Below are 18,223 nucleotides of genomic sequence, written 5' to 3' on the forward strand. Positions count from 1 at the left end.
CCTCAATGACTGCTCTGGGGTGAGGGTCTCCCAGCATTGTGGCCATGTTCTGTTGTTCAGGAGATTTGGGCTGAGGTATCCAGGATGCATAAAGAGATACCTGCCTTGACAGCTCAGGCTGGAGGATGGAAACAGAAGCTCAGAAATATTCTAGTGACCCTCAGCAAGGGCCTGGGGGAGCTTTGGTATTCTGGTGGAGATTCTGTGAGTGGAGAAGGGGTCAGGTCATCTTCTCAGAGGGGCTCTGAAGGCTGCTCTGAGTTTGACAGCAGATGAGCACCTTGAGAAGAACAGGTGACAGGACATGGTAGAAATGCCCCCATGTGCGGGATTCTCAATGGGGTCCTGGGGATGGTGCTGGACCTTCTGAATTGGGCAGGAAGGGAAAGTTTGTCAATCAGTTCTTTTCAACATTTAGATTATTGAAATCCTTAGGGGATCCTCTAAGCCCCTCACCTGAGGGGTCTGTCCATCATTTGCTGCCTGAACACGGGCAGGTTCCTCTCCCTAGCCAAGTCTCAGGGTCACCACTTTAAAAATGGGGAATATAGCAACATGCCTTAGATTCCTCGTGAGGGAGAGCTGAGATCTCGGATGAATGGTACCAGTCCCTGCTGTGCCTTGTGCATGCTCAATCAACAGAGACACTCAGGATGACCTTTGGTGCTGAGCTCACCCTCAGCCTCAGGCTCACAAAGTGAGGGCAGGTGAAGTAGAAGCCGCACTGAGCACGTTTCAGTTTAACTCGATTGCACACATAGCAGGGCATTGATAGTGAGGTCAGAAATGTGGAGAAAGAACATTTACAGAAATATTCCATGATGGAGAACATCCTTCAAAGTACTGCAGTTTTGGAAGCCAGTGGCATCTCCGAGCTGTTTGGGTTTCATATGGAATGGGAGAGAAAGGCCTGGAGGACTTTCTGGAGGCGGGGGACGTTCTTGCTACTTTGTGCCCTAAAATAGCAGAAGAATGACTGTGTGATCCTGCTTAGGATGGGAGCCATCCCTGAACTTAGCAGATCTTTTAACATGAAATAGAGCTTCCAGGTTTTGTTGGGGAAATGTATTATACATTTGCACACAATACAACCAGATGTGTGCACCGTTCTTAAAGACAGGAAGGCTGAGTTTCTCTCTCTTCCTTCCTTCCTTCCTTTCTTTCTTTCTTTCTTTCTTTTTCTTTCTTTTCTTTCTTCCTTCCTTCCTTTCTTTCTTTCTTTCTTTCTTTCTTTCTTTCTTTCTTTCTTTCATTTCCTTCCCTCCCTCCCTCCCTCCCTCCCTCCCTTCCTCCCTCCCTCACTTCCTTCCTTCCTTCCTTCCTTCCTTCCTGTGGCATCTGCCCCAGCTCACATTCTCAGATTCCATCTTCCCAGGCTGATTTTCTGAGGCGAGCCCATCATTTTTTGGAGTAAACACGCTTTCCCTTGTAGTAGAGGCCAAGACTGTATCTGCCTCCTCTGCCCTTAAAGACAATGTCGTGTTTGAAGAGTCTGCACTGTCTCTTTTGTAATTATTCCCTTTTTAATTTTTAAACTCAATCTAGACAGAGTCTTTCAATCCTTCTGTGGAGATGCCCACAAAATACCCACCATGTTTTATGCTGTCTTGGTTCCTTTCCAGGATTCTATTAGAACACCCGGTCCCATCCTGCCCAGCCCCCACCTCACTTTGTCATTCTGTCCTGATTTCCTGCAGTGAAGCCTTGACCTTAGTCTTGTGATCAATCACACCCTCCGTGGTTCCCTTTTCAACCTGAACCCACATATGACCTGCCCTGTTATAAAACATAAAACCCAGGTGACCATTGGATAAAGGAGCTTTTTAATCCATTTTCTTAGGGTGGACATCACTGTCTTTTTAAAGCTGTTTTAACTGTCTTAACGAAACGTGTTGATAATTTCGATGTGGCCACAGATTTTTCCATAAAGATATCATCAGGTTTTGTTTTTTCTTTCTAATGCCAGGAACAGATTAAACCTTCCATGTCACTATGAAGGTCACATATTAGTCAAACTTCATCAGTGTTTGGGGAATAAATGAATTAATGAGTTTTGGACTTTCACCCTGTTATTTATTCTTTCACTTTCATAAATGCACATCTAATTTAATCAATGAATCAGAAGAAAGTGTGAAACTCAATCAGGATTAACTAGGTGGAACTTCAGAATCTAATCACGTATCACTTTCTGATTGGAAGCTGGTGATTGAGAAGGGGAGGGTGTGGTTAGAAACATCAATAAAAGCTCCTGAGTTTGCACAGGAGAGACCCAAAGCCCTGGTGCCTGGAACTACTGCTTGATTCTCTGAGAGATCCCAGCACCCTGCAAACTGAGTCCAGATCTGGTAAGTCGCCACCTCCTTAGGAACATGCCCATCTGATCTGCAGCCAGCCAGTCAGGGATGGTGACACGCAGCCCAAAGTGGCACAGAGAATTTCCTGTCTGTTTTTTCAATTAAACAGATGTAGGTTTTGATTTTTCCTCTAAATATAGTTTTGACTTCATCCCTCAAATTTTGATTTCTGCTTCATTTTTCTCATTTCAAAATTCTTATTGAAGCAGTTTTTTAAAAAAGATATTAAAAATTTACAGTTGGATGAATTTTTATGTCTTGACATGTGAAGTTACTGGTTTCTGTGCCCTTCAGCTAGAGTTCACACACTTGGTGATATTGTGATTTTCTCGAGTCTTGTTCTGAACATGGGATTTATCTCTGCCCTTAGACTCTGTCCCTAAGTGGGTGATTGTGAGTATGTGGAAGGGATGTGTATTGGATCCTTCATCTGAGACTTAGTGTTTCCATCCGCACCTTCCAAGTGCTCTAGAATACTGCCACACTGCTTTTATAGTTTCTCTTATAATTTTTCAAAATAAAAACAAATGGCATTGATTTTAGGGAGTCACTTTAGTCTTCCCCAAGCATGCTAATTGTGTAAACTGAGAATGCAGGCTGTGTGGGGCCACAGGACAGTCATTCTCATTGTTTTTGGGTGGTAAGTAGCAAAAAAATTTCCCTCAAAAAGGTGGAGCTTAGCTTTCAGGATCCTGAGTGACAGATCCCAGTAATCCTGAGTTTCAGTGGAGCAATGCATAGAAATTAATGGGCCACTGGCCACCTCGTCCCCTCCTTGGTGTTTGGAAGACATTCTTTGTGGTAGTCGCAGGGGCACAGGTACAGATTTGTGGCCACCAAGTGCAGAATGGAATTGGGGGGAATTGAGGGCTTTTCCACCTCCACCAGAGCAATGAGATTAGCAATAGGAGAAGATGAGGTGATCGTATTTGGCCTTAGAGTGATGCCTTTTCTCTGGATTTGTCCTCTAGAGTTTTCCCTTGCAGATTCATCAAGATGAGCATCAGGGCCCCACCCAGACTCCTGGAGCTGGCAAGGCAGAGGCTGCTGAGGGACCAGGCCTTGGCCATCTCCACCGTGGAGGAGCTGCCCAGGGAGCTCTTCCCCACACTGTTCATGGAAGCCTTCAGCAGGAGACGCTGTGAAACCCTGAAAACGATGGTGCAGGCCTGGCCTTTCACCTGCCTCCCTCTAGGGTCCCTGATGAAGTCGCCTCATCTGGAGTCGTTAAAATCTGTGCTGGAAGGGGTTGATGTGCTGCTGACCCAAGAGGTTTGCCCCAGGTGAGGTGACCCAGGTGTCCAGGTGGGGAGGGCCCTTTTGTCCAGGGTAGGGACAGCTGTTTCAGGAGGAGGAGGGGCACAATGGAGGCCCAGAGGCTTCTGATGGTGCCAGTGAGGAAGCTCAGGAAGGCCTTGGCCATTGCCCAGCCCCTCTGGGAAAGGACTGCTCACCATGCAGGGTCCACTGAGGAAACAGAAACTTCTCTTCTAGTGGCTCTGAAAGCTACAGGCAATGGGGATGAGGCAAAATCCGGAGGGCAAAGGGGTTGGACAAAATCAGAGAAGGAAAAGTGGCAGAGAGGAGAACAGCTGATGTCTGGGATGTAAATAAAAGCTCAGGTCCTTGCCTTAGTTTGGAGCCTCTCTTCTCCTTTACCCACAGGCAGTCAAAACTTCAAGTGCTGGACTTGAGGAATGTGGATGAGAACTTCTGCGACATATTGTCTGGAGCTGCTGCATCCTTCCCGGAGGCTCCGAGTCAGAAGCAAACAGCAGATAACTGTCCAGGGACAGGCGGGCAGCAGCCATTCATGGTGTTCATAGACCTTTGTCTCAAGAACAGGACACTGGATGAATGCCTCACCCACCTCTTAGAGTGGGGCAAGCAGAGAAAAGGCTTACTGCATGTGTGTTGCAAGGAGCTGCAGGTTTTTGGAATGCCCATCCACAGTATCATAGAGGTCCTGAACATGGTGGAGCTTGACTGTATCCAGGAGGTGGAAGTGTGCTGCCCCTGGGAGCTGTCCATTCTTGTCAAGTTTGCCCCTTACCTGGGCCAGATGAGGAATCTCCGCAAACTTGTTCTCTTCAACATCCATGCATCTGCCCGCATTCCCCCAGACAACAAGGGGCAGTTCATTGCCCGATTCACCTCTCAGTTCCACAAGCTGGACTATTTCCAGAATCTGTTTATGCACTCTGTCTCTTTCCTCGAAGGCCACCTGGACCAGCTGCTCAGGTGAGGAAGGATGGTGAGCTTTCTCTTCAGACCACAGCAGAGCCTTTCTTTGTTACAGTAAACACCAGTGGGTATGCACTGTGAGCCTGTGAGGAAGTAAGAGTGAGGGGACACTAGAATATCCATGCATTATCCTGTTGGTGGCTCTGTCCTGATATGGGTATCACACAACCATCCCAATAAAGTCAGAGGGATCTCCTGGGCTAGATGCTATAGAGAAGGTGCCAAGCTAGGAAGCTAGCTACTGCAGGGTTTAGATCTGATGAGAGTGCATTTGTGAATTCCTCCTGAGGATGTGTGTCTAAGTTAAGATGATGGGAAATAGGGAGGTGAAGAGGGCACTAAAGAAGAGAATGCCCATCACACTCCTATATTTTAAAATATGAGGTCTATCCTCACCTGCCTAGTGAACAGGCAAAATCCTGTGTTTCCCTGTCAGCACCCTGTTTTGAGCTCCAGGTCGGTAATTAATGTATTGAAATACATGATGATAGAATAGAGGGCGAGGGAGCAGGAGTGAAGAATGGTAAAAGTGATAGATGGTTTGCTGATGGTACAGGCATGTCAGGGTCCCCTGCAACCTGGCCACCCCAGCTGATGTTGCAGGATCCTGCCTGGGTTTGTCATTTAGGCCTGTGTCTCCATCGGGCCCCTGTGGCCCAGAGATGTGGTTTTCTACCTGACAGATGAGGAAAGGGAGCCTTAGAGTTCATGGACTTGATCCAGTCACCTCGGTGATGGTGAAGGACTGAGCCTCGATTGGGACTGCACTGAAGGAACAGAGTCTCCATTCCCAAACCCCAGGTGCTGACTATCCTCAGATGAGCAGAGCAGCCCTGGGTTATGGAGAGCGTCATCTCTCACCCTGAAGTCATCCCCACCTCTCTCCTCTAACTCCTTCTTGTTCTCTCCCAGGTGTCTCCAGGCCCCCTTGGAGATGGTCGTTATGACCGACTGCCTGCTGTCAGAGTCAGACTTGAAGCATCTCTCTTGGTGCCCGAGCATCCGTCAATTAAAGGAGCTGGACCTGAGGGGCGTCACACTGACCCATTTCAGCCCTGAGCCCCTCACAGGTGTGCTGGAGCAAGTTGTGGCCACCCTGCAGACCCTGGACTTAGAGGACTGTGGTATCATGGATTCCCAACTCAGCGCCATCCTGCCTGTCCTGAGCCGCTGCTCCCAGCTCAGCACCTTCAGCTTCTGTGGGAACCTCATCTCCATGGCTGCCCTTGAGAACCTGCTGCGCCACACCGTCGGGCTGAGCAAGCTAAGCCTGGAGCTGTATCCTGCCCCTCTGGAGAGTTATGACACCCAGGGTGCTCTCTGCTGGGGGAGATTTGCTGAACTTGGGGCTGAGCTGATGAAGACACTGAGGGACTTAAGGCAGCCCAAGATCATTGTGCTCTGCACTGTCCCCTGCCCTCGCTGTGGCATCAGGGCCTCCTATGACCTGGAGCCCAGTCACTGCCTCTGTTGAATGCCTGCCATCAGGGTGGATATATTTCAAGCTTTCTTCTGGTCATTTCGCAGCTGAAACCTAGGCCATGAGTGCATGTTAAAGGGAGCACAGACCCATCGTTTCAAATGCCTCCTCAGTGTGAATGGGAAAGGAATGAGGATGCAGGAGGGGCAGGACTGGGGGAAAAGTTGACTTGGAGTGGATGGGCTCTTTAGAGACCTGTGTCCCAGAGAATCAGAAATGGGAATCTGAATTGCTAGAGTGAGAATCGGGGAGGAGAGACACATGAGAGGGTTACCCCTGCACAGATGGTTGTAAAGTAACAGTCAGAAATAAAGGGAAACTGAGTGGAAACTCTCTGGTGTCCTCCATAATTGCTTAACATGGCTTAACAATTAAACAATTTAAACCTAAAAAAGTCCAGTTACTGATCGAGCTAATAAGGCACTGATTTGTCTGTGACTGATGAGGTTCAGCTCCTGGAAATCAAGCCATCAAAATGGAATTTGATCATTTGGAACAATTCCCTCCTTTTCTTTTCTTCTCTCTGTGCATCTGTTACCTTCTTGCTATTCTCTGTGCCTATTTAATGGGTTAATACACATGAGAGATGCACACAGGGCCTGAAGCATTCTAAGTGTAAAGTGAGTGTCAGCCCCTGAAGTTAAGCCCCTTCAGGTGCCCTCATTCTGTCCCAATGCCAAGACCCTGTTCACTCTCAATGGGTGGATTCAGAGCTCTCAGTTCCTGACTGTTACCTGTGCTGGGAAAGGACTTCACTGCCCAAGGCGTGGCCCTGCCCTGGAAGGAGAGCTCCACACTGTATGAGCAGGAGCCTCAGGGCATCACTAACCCATGCCTGTCATGGTGGGTAGCGGCCCTTGCTGAATTAAAGTAGTTGTGGCCAATAAAGACATCCAAATTCCCTTTTAGCAAAATGCTGACATTACGGAGGCATATAATACCTATAACATCAATGAAAGACCTTTTCTTAACTCCTCCTTTTTCTCCCTGTGAAGGAAGACTAGTGCATGGTAGTAGGAATCACACATCCTTAGAGGGTGGATGATGATCAAGTTCCTGTGGGTAATTAATGACCGCACCTGTGCTGAGGGACCCTACACAAAGGGCACCTAAGTGTAGAACCCTGCCGAGGACTCAGGGGCTGGTGCTGTTGGGCACGAAACAGCCAAGAGGCTCAGTTTCCCTGTAAAATGAAGATGATGATGCCACCACCCTATGAGACTATCGTAGGACCCAATGAGACGGTGCACGGCCAGGACTTGGAATGGGGCCTGGCATAAAGTAAGAGCTCAATACATGCATCTTGTTCTTTTTTTTCCCGTCCTAATAGAAGTCCCAGCATTCTTCACACTTCAATCTCACCACACCAGTGGGCTGAGCAAGTTAAGCCTGGAGACGTATCCTGCCCCTGAGGAGAGTTTGAATTCCTTGGTTCGTGTCGATTGGGAGATCTTCACCCCACTTCGGGCTGAGCTGGTGTGTACACTGAGGGAAGTCAGGCAGCCCAAGAGGATCTTCACTGGTCCCACCCCCTGCCCTTCCTGTGGCTCATCACCGTCTGAGGAACTGGAGCTCCATCTTTGCTGCTAGGGAAGGCGTGCCTAGCAGGGTAGAGAAATCCAAAGTTCTCTTCTAGGCCCTTGGACACTAAAATCTAGTATGTAGGTGCAAGTTATGTTTGTTTTTTCTTATTTCCTTTTTTAATAATTCTAAAATTTTATTAAAGAACATTTGAGACAGGGTTTCGCTCTGTTGCCCCAGCTGGTCTGAAACTGCTGGGCACATGGGATTCTCCTGCCTTGGCCTCCTAGAGTGCTAGGATTACTGGCATGAATGATTGTGACCAGGCCACATGCAACTTACAGGAAGCAGAGAATTCTTTGCTTCAGGCAGGTGCTCAGTATGAGGGAAAAGAGATAAGAGCAGGGGGCAAGACTAGAGGAAAATGTTGAGGTGGAGTCAATGAGACCTTACGGGACCCATGTCCTACAGAGTCAGAAAGAGAAGCTAAAGTTCTACAGTGATGAGAATGTTATCCCTGCAGGGACGGTTACCCAGGAATATCAGAAATAACGTCAATGAAAACTTTCTGGTGTCCTCTGTATTTGATTGACTTGTTTTAGCGATTTATACATCAGAAATCTCTAGTTATTGAGTTACTGATGGAAAAGTATCAAAGTACTCTGTTGTCTGTGATTGAGATTCAGCTGCAAAACATCTAATTCCCACCCATTCTTTTTCTTTGCTTTTTTTTAAAAAAATAAATAAATAAAAGACAACATCTTGCTTTGTCACCCAGGCTGCAGTGCAGTGGTCCCATCTGGGCTCACTGCAATCCTATCCTTTGGGGCTCCAGTGATTCTCATGCCTCAGCCACTCTAGTAGCTGGAATTGCATGCAAGTGCCACCAAGCATGCTACTTTTTGTATTTTTAGTAGAGAGGTGGTTTTTCCATGTTGACCAGGCTGGTCTTGAGCTCCTGGCTTCAGTGATCTGCTGACCTTGGCCTCCCAATGTGCTGGGATTACGGGTGTGCCAATGATCTCCACCCATTCTTTACTTCTCTTCAGTCATCTGTTTTTTCCTTACATTTTCACCTGCAAGGAGCAGCTCAGTCAGGCACAAAGGGACGGGCAGAGAGGGGCCCCGAGGAGAAGATGGGCTTGAGGTGGTAGGCAGAGCTGGGATCAAGCTACAGGGGCCTTTGTTGGGAAGCAGAAATGGCACCTAGTTCAATGACCTGGCCAGCTATGGGGCCACTGTGCCCACCCTGCTAACAGTGCCAAGTTCCTGGGTGTCAAAGGGAGGTTCTGTGCTAATCCTCCTGGGGCTGCATTTCCAAGATCTGCCCCCCACAGGGGTGACCACGGAGACTGACGTTCCTAATTGCTGGGTCTGGGGACCACGGTCTACTCCTGGAGGCACCCCACCTTGGCAGGGTTGTGAGCCAGGCCTGTGCCCCATGTTCCTGAGGCAGACAGCTGTGCCACCCACACCCTCTCATGGCTTAATGAGACCCGCTCCCAGGTCTGGAGCCTCTACAAAGCCTCAAACTCACTCCTCACTGCCTGCTGTTAGCCTGCAATATTCTTAACTAGAGTGCAGTTGGGGCTCATTAAACCAGACCCAGAAGCATTGGGTTTGTTTTTGCAGGGTTGGCCAGAGCTGCTGTGAACCTGCATCTCACCTGTCACCTCTGTGGAGAAACACAGAGAGAGGGCATAACTGAGGCTACATACACTTTGAACCTGATGGGATCCTGGGACAAGAGGGAGTCCTGGCTCTCCCGAGTTGGCAGGACAGTAGCTCCAAAGGCACAACTGAAGCTGCCCAGGTCGCAGTTCCAACCAAGGTCCCCCAGTACTCTTGGGGGCTCAGGAGGTCTCCCCTTCTCCTGCAGCATGGGGGTGTCTGCTCCCACTGTGTGGTCCCTCCTGGCACCTGCTGTAATTTTGGAGCGGGGTTGGGGTCAAGCATGTATGCTGTGGCAGCCCAGATGAGTGTGCGCATGCTCAGGTTAGTGCTGATGCACCGTCCGCCTGCTGTCTTGAACACTCTGGGCTTTGGGCCCTGATGAGCATGGGAGGGAGGCTGAGAGGGGGCTGAGGACAGATCAGTGCTGGCCTTTGGATGCTCCTTGATGCAAGTGACCTGGGCGCCATGGGTGGTGGTGGCAGGCAGACAGACTCCTGGATGGGAAGACGAGGGTACCTGGTGAGGCTCTACCTTGTGACCAAGCGGGGCCTGAAGCCCGTGGGCTGGTCCACTAGTGCTATGGACCAGAGTGGGAATATGTGGTGCCTTTTCTGTGCCTGCCAATGGCTACCTATGACCCAAGCAGCACATACTTCCTTCCCCATGATGCCCCAAAAGCCCCAGACTCAGGGAAAACATCAGGATGAACAGTGGCAGAGTGAAACTACCCACTCTTGGATGATTTTCCTGCAGAGACAAGCAATCCACTCCGGGGCCTTTTCTCTACTGAGAGCTGTGGAGATGATGAGATGACTTTCCTGGAAAGAGCAGCAGACACCACTGTGTACTCCAGGGACAAACATGGAAGCTGCTTTTGCTGTGCCTGGTTCATTTGCAGCCTTGCAAAAATCTGGCACCTGTGCTGGCACCTGGAGCTGCCTGCCCCACTGCTGCGGGAGCCAGTGACTGTCCAAAGTGGCCAGACCCCCTGCTCACTCACACACCCCTCACTGCTCCAGTCCTGACCCTCCCTTAATAGGCATGTGATCCAGGCCTGAAGCATGAGCCAAGCATAGTCTACCAGTCTGAGTGGGCAGAACAAACCCAGTGAACCCCATCAAAACTCTGGCAAAGGTGCCCCCAGCCATAGAGGCTTCTGGCCAGAAAAGTCACATCCCAAGGATTTCATAAGAGAAAATTACTTAAACACAAAGAAAGACAATAAGAAAGGAAGGATGGAAGAGAGAAGTCTCTAACCAACCAGAAAACAAGAAATTAAATGGGAGTACTAAGCCTTTATCAATAACAACAATGAAGACAATTTATCTCAGTTCTGCAAGTGAAAGTCTTAGGGTCGTTGAATGAGTAAAAGAATAAGACCATACTATATGCTGTTTTCCAGAAACTCACTTCACCTATAAGGACACATGTAGTCTGAAAGTGAAGGGGTAGAAAAAGATATTCCATGCAACACACCTGTATTTCCAGCTAACTGGAAGACCGACATGGCAGGATCATTTCAGCCTGAGAGGCCAAGGCTGCACTGAGCCGAGATTGCACCACTGCACGCCAGCCTTAGAAACAGAGTAAGGCTCTGTCTTTCAAAAGAAGAAGAAAGAAAAGAAAAGCAAAGAAGATGTCTCTTCACATTTTATGCTGCACAGGCATTTTTTTACTGATCTGCACTGCACTGCCAAGCCAGGTGTATTCTGTTGAGCTCACTTTGCAGCTGCCTTGCTTCTTGTTTATCCTAAGTAGCACCCAGAATAGTAGGTGGCACATTGCAGGCACTCAGTCAAAGGTTTTTTTTTTTGTTGTTTCACATTTTTTTGTCTGTTTGTTTTGTTTGTTTGTTTGTTTTTGAGACAGAGTTTCACTCTTGTTGCCCACCCAGGCTGGAGTGCAATGGCGTGATCTCAGCTCACTGCAACCTCTGCTTCCCGGGTTCAAGCAATTCTCCTGCCACCACACCCGGCCAATAGGAAGGGGAGGCACTGGATGTTAATAGTGTCAAATGTGCCAAAATCTTCTCTGTGGTTTTTCCCCAGAGTCTCCCCCTCCAGGACCACCTGAAAATCCTCAGCCCGGGACAATGCAAGATTTTTTTTGACTGAGGATCACTGTGCTCCTTCTAGATCCACCAGAAAGTGCCAGGCAGTCTGATAGGTCCTGGTTTGACTTACATCCAGCAAGACCTTCACCTGGTTGGCAGGAGTAGATATGGGGTCACTTGGATGACAGGGACTCCAGTCCAGACCCCATTCTACCCCATTCCCTCCTGCAAAGATCAATCCTCACAGTCCTATGAGGCTGTGGCAAGTGCAGAGACAGAACTGCACCATATCCAATGTGCCTCCCTTCCCCTGGCCTCACACCAAGTCTCCCTCCCTCTGACATGTCCCTTGTCTTTGCATCCAGGGTGGATGTTTGCCATTGACTCTCTCTCCCCATGTCTCCCTGCTAGACTGACTCTTTGCCCCTGGGGTGAGATGGGGCAGCCACTGGAACCTCATGTAGACCAGGGTGAAATCAAAGGGCCTTAGAAACTCACAGCTCCACATCCAGGCACAGGTCCTTTGAGGATCTCAGACACAAGTGCACAGCTTATCAGGGACGCGGCTCTGTGAAAGCCAAATAACCCGGCCCCCTACCCTGCTGCCATCTCTCTCCTCTGTACTTACTCTGGCCCACATCAGCTCCTCTGGGCCACTCCCTTTCTGGGCCCTGTTCTTTTCCTTAGTCCCCCTGGACTAATCAGACCTCCCAGACCTCCCCCACCAATCACATGCCTATCATATAGTAAAACCCAGCCCATGGCCCCTAACAGGGGCCCTCTCAGCCCTTCTAATAACCTCCGGCCTAGCCATATGATTCCACTTCTACTCCACAACCCTGCTCGCACTAGGCCTACTAACTAACACGTTAACCATATACCAATGATGACGTGATGTAATACGAGAAAGCACATACCAAGGCCATCACACACCACCCGTCCAAAAAGGCCTCCGATACGGGATAATTCTATTCATTACCTCAGAAATTTTTTTCTTCGCAGGATTTTTCTGAGCTTTCTACCACTCCAGCCTGGCCCCCACCCCCCAACTAGGAGGGCACTGACCCCCAACAGGCATCACCCCACTAAATCCCCTAGAAGTCCCACTCCTAAACACATCTGTATTACTCGCATCAGGAGTATCAATTACTTGAGCCCATCACAGCTTAATAGAAAATAACCGAAACCAAATAATTCAAGCACTGCTTATTACGATTTTACTGGGTCTCTACTTCACCCTCCTACAAGCCTCAGAGTACTTCGAATCCCCTTTTACCATTTCCGATGGCATCTACGGCTCAACATTTTTTGTAGCCACAGGCTTCCACGGACTCCACGTCATCATTGGATCAACTTTCCTCACTATCTGCCTCATCTGCCAACTAATATTTCACTTTACATCCAAACATCACTTCGGCTTTGAAGCCGCCGCCTGGTACTGGCACTTCGTAGATGTAGTCTGACTATTTCTATACGTCTCCATCTACTGATGAGGGTCTTACTCTTTTAGTATAAGCAGTACCGTTAACTTCCAATTAACTAGTTTTGACAACATTCAAAAAAGAGTAATAAACTTCCTCCTAATTTTAATAGTCAATACCCTTCTAGCCCTACTACTAATAATTATTACGTTCTGACTACCACAACTCAACGGCTACATAGAAAAATCTAACCCTTACGAATGTGGTTTCGACCCTATATCCCCCGCCCGCATTCCTTTCTCCATAAAATTTTTCCTAGTAGCCATCACTTTCCTATTATTTGACCTAGAGATTGCCCTCCTATTGCCCTTGCCATGAGCCCTACAAACAACCAACCTACCACTAATAGTCATATCGTCCCTCTTATTAATCATTATCCTAGCCCTAAGCCTGGCCTACGAATGATTACAAAAGGGGTTAGACTGAGCCGAATTGGTACATAGTTTAAATAAAACGAATGATTTCGACTCATTAAATTATGATAATCATATTTACCAAATGCCTCTTATTTATATAAATATTATGCTAGCATTTACCATCTCACTTCTAGGAATACTAGTATACCGCTCACATCTGATATCTTCCCTACTATGCCTAGAAGGAATAATACTATCACTATTCATCATAGCCACCCTCATAACCCTCAATACCCACTCCCTCTTAGCCAATATTGTACCTATCACCATACTAGTCTTTGCCGCCTGCGAAGCAGCAGTAGGCCTAGCCCTACTAGTCTCAATCTCTAACACATACGGCCTAGACTACGTACATAACCTAAACCTACTCCAATGCTAAAACTAATCATCCCAACAATCATATTACTACCACTAACATGATTCTCTAAAAAACGTGTAATTTGAATCAACACAACCACTCACAGCCTGATTATTAGCACCATCCCCCTACTATTTTTTAACCAAATCAACAACAACCTATTCAGCTGCTCCCTGTCCTTCTCCTCCGACCCCCTAACGACCCCCCTCCTAATACTAACTGCCTGACTTCTACCCCTCACAATCATAGCAAGCCAGCGCCACCTATCCAACGAACCACTATCACGAAAAAAACTCTACCTCTCTATATTAATCTCCCTCCAAATCTCCTTAATTATAACATTCTCAGCCACAGAGCTAATTATATTTTATATCTTCTTCGAAACCACACTTATCCCCACCCTAGCTATCATCACTCGATGGGGTAACCAACCAGAACGTCTGAACGCAGGTACATACTTCCTATTCTATACCCTAGTAGGCTCCCTCCCCCTACTCATCGCATTAATCTACACCCACAACACCCTAGGCTCGCTAAATATCCTATTACTCACTCTTACCGCCCAAGAACTATCAAACACCTGAGCCAACAACTTAATATGACTAGCGTACACAATAGCTTTTATGGTAAAGATACCTCTTTACGGACTCCACCTATGACTCCCTAAAGCCCATGTCGAAGCCCCTATTGCCGGATCAATGGTACTTGCTGCAGTACTCTTAAAATTAGGTGGCTATGGTATAATACGCCTCACACTCATTCTCAACCCCCTAACAAAACATATAGCTTACCCTTTCCTCATACTATCCCTATGAGGTATAATCATAACAAGCTCCATCTGCCTACGACAAACAGACCTAAAATCGCTCATTGCATACTCTTCAATCAGCCACATAGCCCTCGTAGTAACAGCCATTCTCATCCAAACCCCCTGAAGCTTCACCGGCGCAGTCATTCTCATAATCGCCCACGGACTTACATCCTCATTACTATTCTGCCTAGCAAACTCAAACTATGAACGTACCCACAGTCGCATCATAATTCTCTCCCAAGGGCTTCAAACTCTACTCCCACTAATAGCCTTTTGATGACTTCTAGCAAGCCTCGCCAACCTCGCCCTACCCCCCACCATTAACCTTCTAGGAGAACTCTCCGTGCTAGTAACCTCATTCTCCTGATCAAATATCACTCTCCTACTTACAGGGTTCAACATACTGATTACAGCCCTATACTCCCTCTACATGCTTACCACAATGCAGTGAGGCTCACTCACCCATCACATTAATAGCATAAAACCCTCATTCACACGAGAAAACACTCTCATATTTATACACCTATCCCCCATCCTCCTTCTATCCCTCAATCCTGATATTATTACTGGATTCACCTCCTGTAAATATAGTTTAACCAAAACATCAGATTGTGAATCTGACAACAGAGGCTCACGACCCCTTATTTACCGAGAAAGCTCATAAGAACTGCTAACTCGTACACCCATGTCTAACAACATGGCTTTCTCAACTTTTAAAGGATAACAGCCATCCGTTGGTCTTAGGCCCCAAAAATTTTGGTGCAACTCCAAATAAAAGTAATAACCATGTATGCTACTATAACCACCTTGGCCCTAACTTCCTTAATTCCCCCCATCCTCACCACCTTCATTAACCCTAACAAAAAAGACTCATATCCCCATTATGTAAAATCCATTATCGCGTCCACCTTTATCATTAGCCTTTTCCCCACAACAATATTCATATGCCTAGACCAAGAAGTTATTATCTCGAACTGACACTGAGCAACAACCCAAACAACCCAACTCTCCCTGAGCTTTAAACTAGACTATTTCTCCATAATATTTATACCCGTAGCACTGTTCGTTACATGGTCCATCATAGAATTCTCACTATGATATATAGACTCAGACCCAAACATCAACCAATTCTTCAAATACTTACTTATCTTCCTAATTACCATACTAATCCTAGTCACCGCTAACAACCTATTCCAGCTCTTCATCGGCTGAGAAGGTGTAGGAATCATATCCTTTCTACTCATTAGCTGATGATACGCCTGAACAGATGCCAACACAGCAGCTATTCAAGCAATCCTATATAACCGTATCGGTGACACTGGTTTCATCCTAGCCCTAGCATGATTTCTCCTACACTCCAACTCATGAGACCCACAACAAATAACCCTCCTAAGTGCTAATCCAAGCCTTACTCCACTACTAGGCTTCCTCCTAGCAGCAGCAGGCAAATCAGCTCAATTAGGCCTTCACCCCTGACTCCCCTCAGCCATAGAAGGCCCCACCCCCGTATCAGCCCTACTCCACTCAAGCACCATAGTCGTAGCAGGAGTCTTCCTACTCATTCGCTTCCACCCCCTAGCAGAGAATAACCCACTAATCCAAACTCTCACACTATGCCTAGGCGCTATCACTACCCTGTTCGCAGCAGTCTGCGCCCTCACACAAAATGACATCAAAAAAATCGTAGCCTTCTCCACTTCAAGCCAACTAGGACTCATGGTAGTCACAATCGGTATCAACCAACCACACCTAGCATTCCTACACATCTGCACCCACGCCTTCTTCAAAGCCATACTATTTATATGCTCCGGATCCATTATCCATAACCTCAACAATGAACAAGATATTCGAAAAATAGGAGAGCTACTCAAAACCATACCCCTCACCTTAACCTCCCTCACCATTGGCAGCCTAGCATTAGCAGGAATACCCTTCCTCACAGGTTTCTACTCCAAAGACCTCATCATCGAAACCGCAAACATATCATACATAAACGCCTGAGCCCTGTCTATTACTCTCATCGCCACCTCCCTGACAAGCGCCTATAGCACCCGAATAATTCTCTTCACCCTAACGGGCCAACCTCGCTTCCCAACCCTCACTAACATTAACGAAAACAACCCCACCCTGTTAAATCCCATTAAACGCCTAACAATTGGAAGCCTATTTGCAGGATTTCTCATTACCAACAACATTCTCCCCACATCCACCTCCCAAGTGACAATCCCACTTTACTTAAAACTCACAGCCCTAGGCGTTACTTCCCTAGGACTTCTGACAGCCCTAGACCTCAATTACCTAACCAACAAGCTCAAAATAAAATCCCCACTATATACATTTTACTTCTCTAACATACTCGGATTCTACCCTAACATTATACACCGCTCAATCCCCTATCTAGGCCTTCTTACAAGCCAAAACCTGCCCCTACTCCTCCTAGACCTGACCTGACTAGAAAAGCTACTACCTAAAACAATCTCACAATACCAAGTCTCCGCCTCCATTACCACCTCAACCCAAAAAGGTATAATCAAACTTTATTTTCTCTCTTTCTTCTTCCCACTCATCTTAACCTTACTCCTAATCACATAACCTATTCCCCCGAGCAATCTCAATTACAATATATACACCAACAAACAATGTTCAACCAGTAACTACTACTAATCAACGCCCATAATCATACAAAGCCCCCGCGCCAATAGGATCCTCCCGAATCAGCCCTGGCCCCTCCCCTTCATAAATTATTCAACTTCCCACACTATTAAAATTTACCACAACCACCACCCCATCATACTCTTTTACCCACAACACTAATCCTACCTCCATCGCCAGCCCCACTAAAACACTCACCAAAACCTCAACCCCTGACCCCCATGCCTCAGGATACTCCTCAATAGCCATCGCTGTAGTATACCCAAAAACAACCATTATTCCCCCCAAATAAATTTTAAAAACCATTAAACCTATGTAACCTCCCCCATAATTCAAAATAATAATACACCCAATCACACCACTAACAATCAATACTAAACCCCCATAAATAGGAGAAGGCTTAGAAGAAAACCCCACAAACCCCATTACTAAACCCACACTCAATAAAAATAAAGCATATGTCATTATTCTCGCACGGACTACAACCACGACCAATGATATGAAAAACCATCGTTGTATTTCAACTACAAGAACACCAGTGACCCCAACACGCAAAATTAACCCACTAATAAAATTAATTAACCACTCATTCATCGACCTCCCCACCCCATCCAATATTTCCGCATGATGGAACTTCGGCTCACTTCTTGGCGCCTGCCTAATCCTTCAAATCACCACAGGATTATTCCTAGCCATACACTACTCACCAGACGCCTCAACCGCCTTCTCATCGATCGCCCACATCACCCGAGACGTAAACTATGGCTGAATCATCCGCTACCTTCACGCCAACGGCGCCTCAATATTTTTCATCTGCCTCTTCCTGCACATCGGCCGAGGCCTATGTTACGGCTCATTTCTCTACCTAGAAACCTGAAACATTGGCATCATCCTCCTGCTCACAACCATAGCAACAGCCTTTATGGGCTATGTCCTCCCATGAGGCCAAATATCTTTCTGAGGAGCCACAGTAATTACAAACCTACTATCCGCCATCCCATACATCGGAACAGACCTGGTCCAATGAGTCTGAGGAGGCTACTCAGTAGACAGCCCTACCCTCACACGATTCTTTACCTTTCACTTTATCTTGCCCTTCATTATCACAGCTCTAACAGCACTTCATCTCCTATTCTTACACGAAACAGGATCAAATAACCCCCTAGGAATCACCTCCCA

At 47.2% G+C, this 18,223-nt stretch overlaps 1 protein-coding gene and 1 pseudogene across 1 annotated transcript; both read left to right on the plus strand.

Annotated features, from left to right (window-relative positions):
• The first annotated feature begins 3,350 nt into the window (after window positions 1-3,350).
• LOC129393929 (PRAME family member 8-like) lies at window positions 3,351-6,072 on the plus strand. Its single transcript, XM_055098135.2, has 3 exons — window positions 3,351-3,637; window positions 4,020-4,595; window positions 5,511-6,072. The coding sequence occupies exons 1-3, from the start codon at window positions 3,351-3,353 to the stop codon at window positions 6,070-6,072; spliced, it is 1,425 nt and encodes a 474-aa protein (XP_054954110.2).
• A 3,666-nt stretch (window positions 6,073-9,738) lies between these two features.
• On the plus strand, window positions 9,739-18,014 carry LOC134730998 (NADH-ubiquinone oxidoreductase chain 5-like; annotated as a pseudogene).
• Window positions 18,015-18,223: the final 209 nt, after the last annotated feature.

This window comes from Pan paniscus, chromosome 1 (assembly GCF_029289425.2).
Source record: "Pan paniscus chromosome 1, NHGRI_mPanPan1-v2.0_pri, whole genome shotgun sequence".
Classification (NCBI taxonomy): domain Eukaryota; kingdom Metazoa; phylum Chordata; class Mammalia; order Primates; family Hominidae; genus Pan; species Pan paniscus.

Coding starts and splice junctions, on each gene's coding strand:
- LOC129393929 (XM_055098135.2), top strand. CDS start 3,351: ATGAGCATCAGGGCCCCACCCAGACTCCTGGAGCTGGCAAGGCAGAGG. Junction 3,638..4,019: donor ACCCAAGAGGTTTGCCCCAG/GTGAGGTGACCC, acceptor CTTTACCCACAG/GCAGTCAAAACTTCAAGTGC. Junction 4,596..5,510: donor CACCTGGACCAGCTGCTCAG/GTGAGGAAGGAT, acceptor GTTCTCTCCCAG/GTGTCTCCAGGCCCCCTTGG.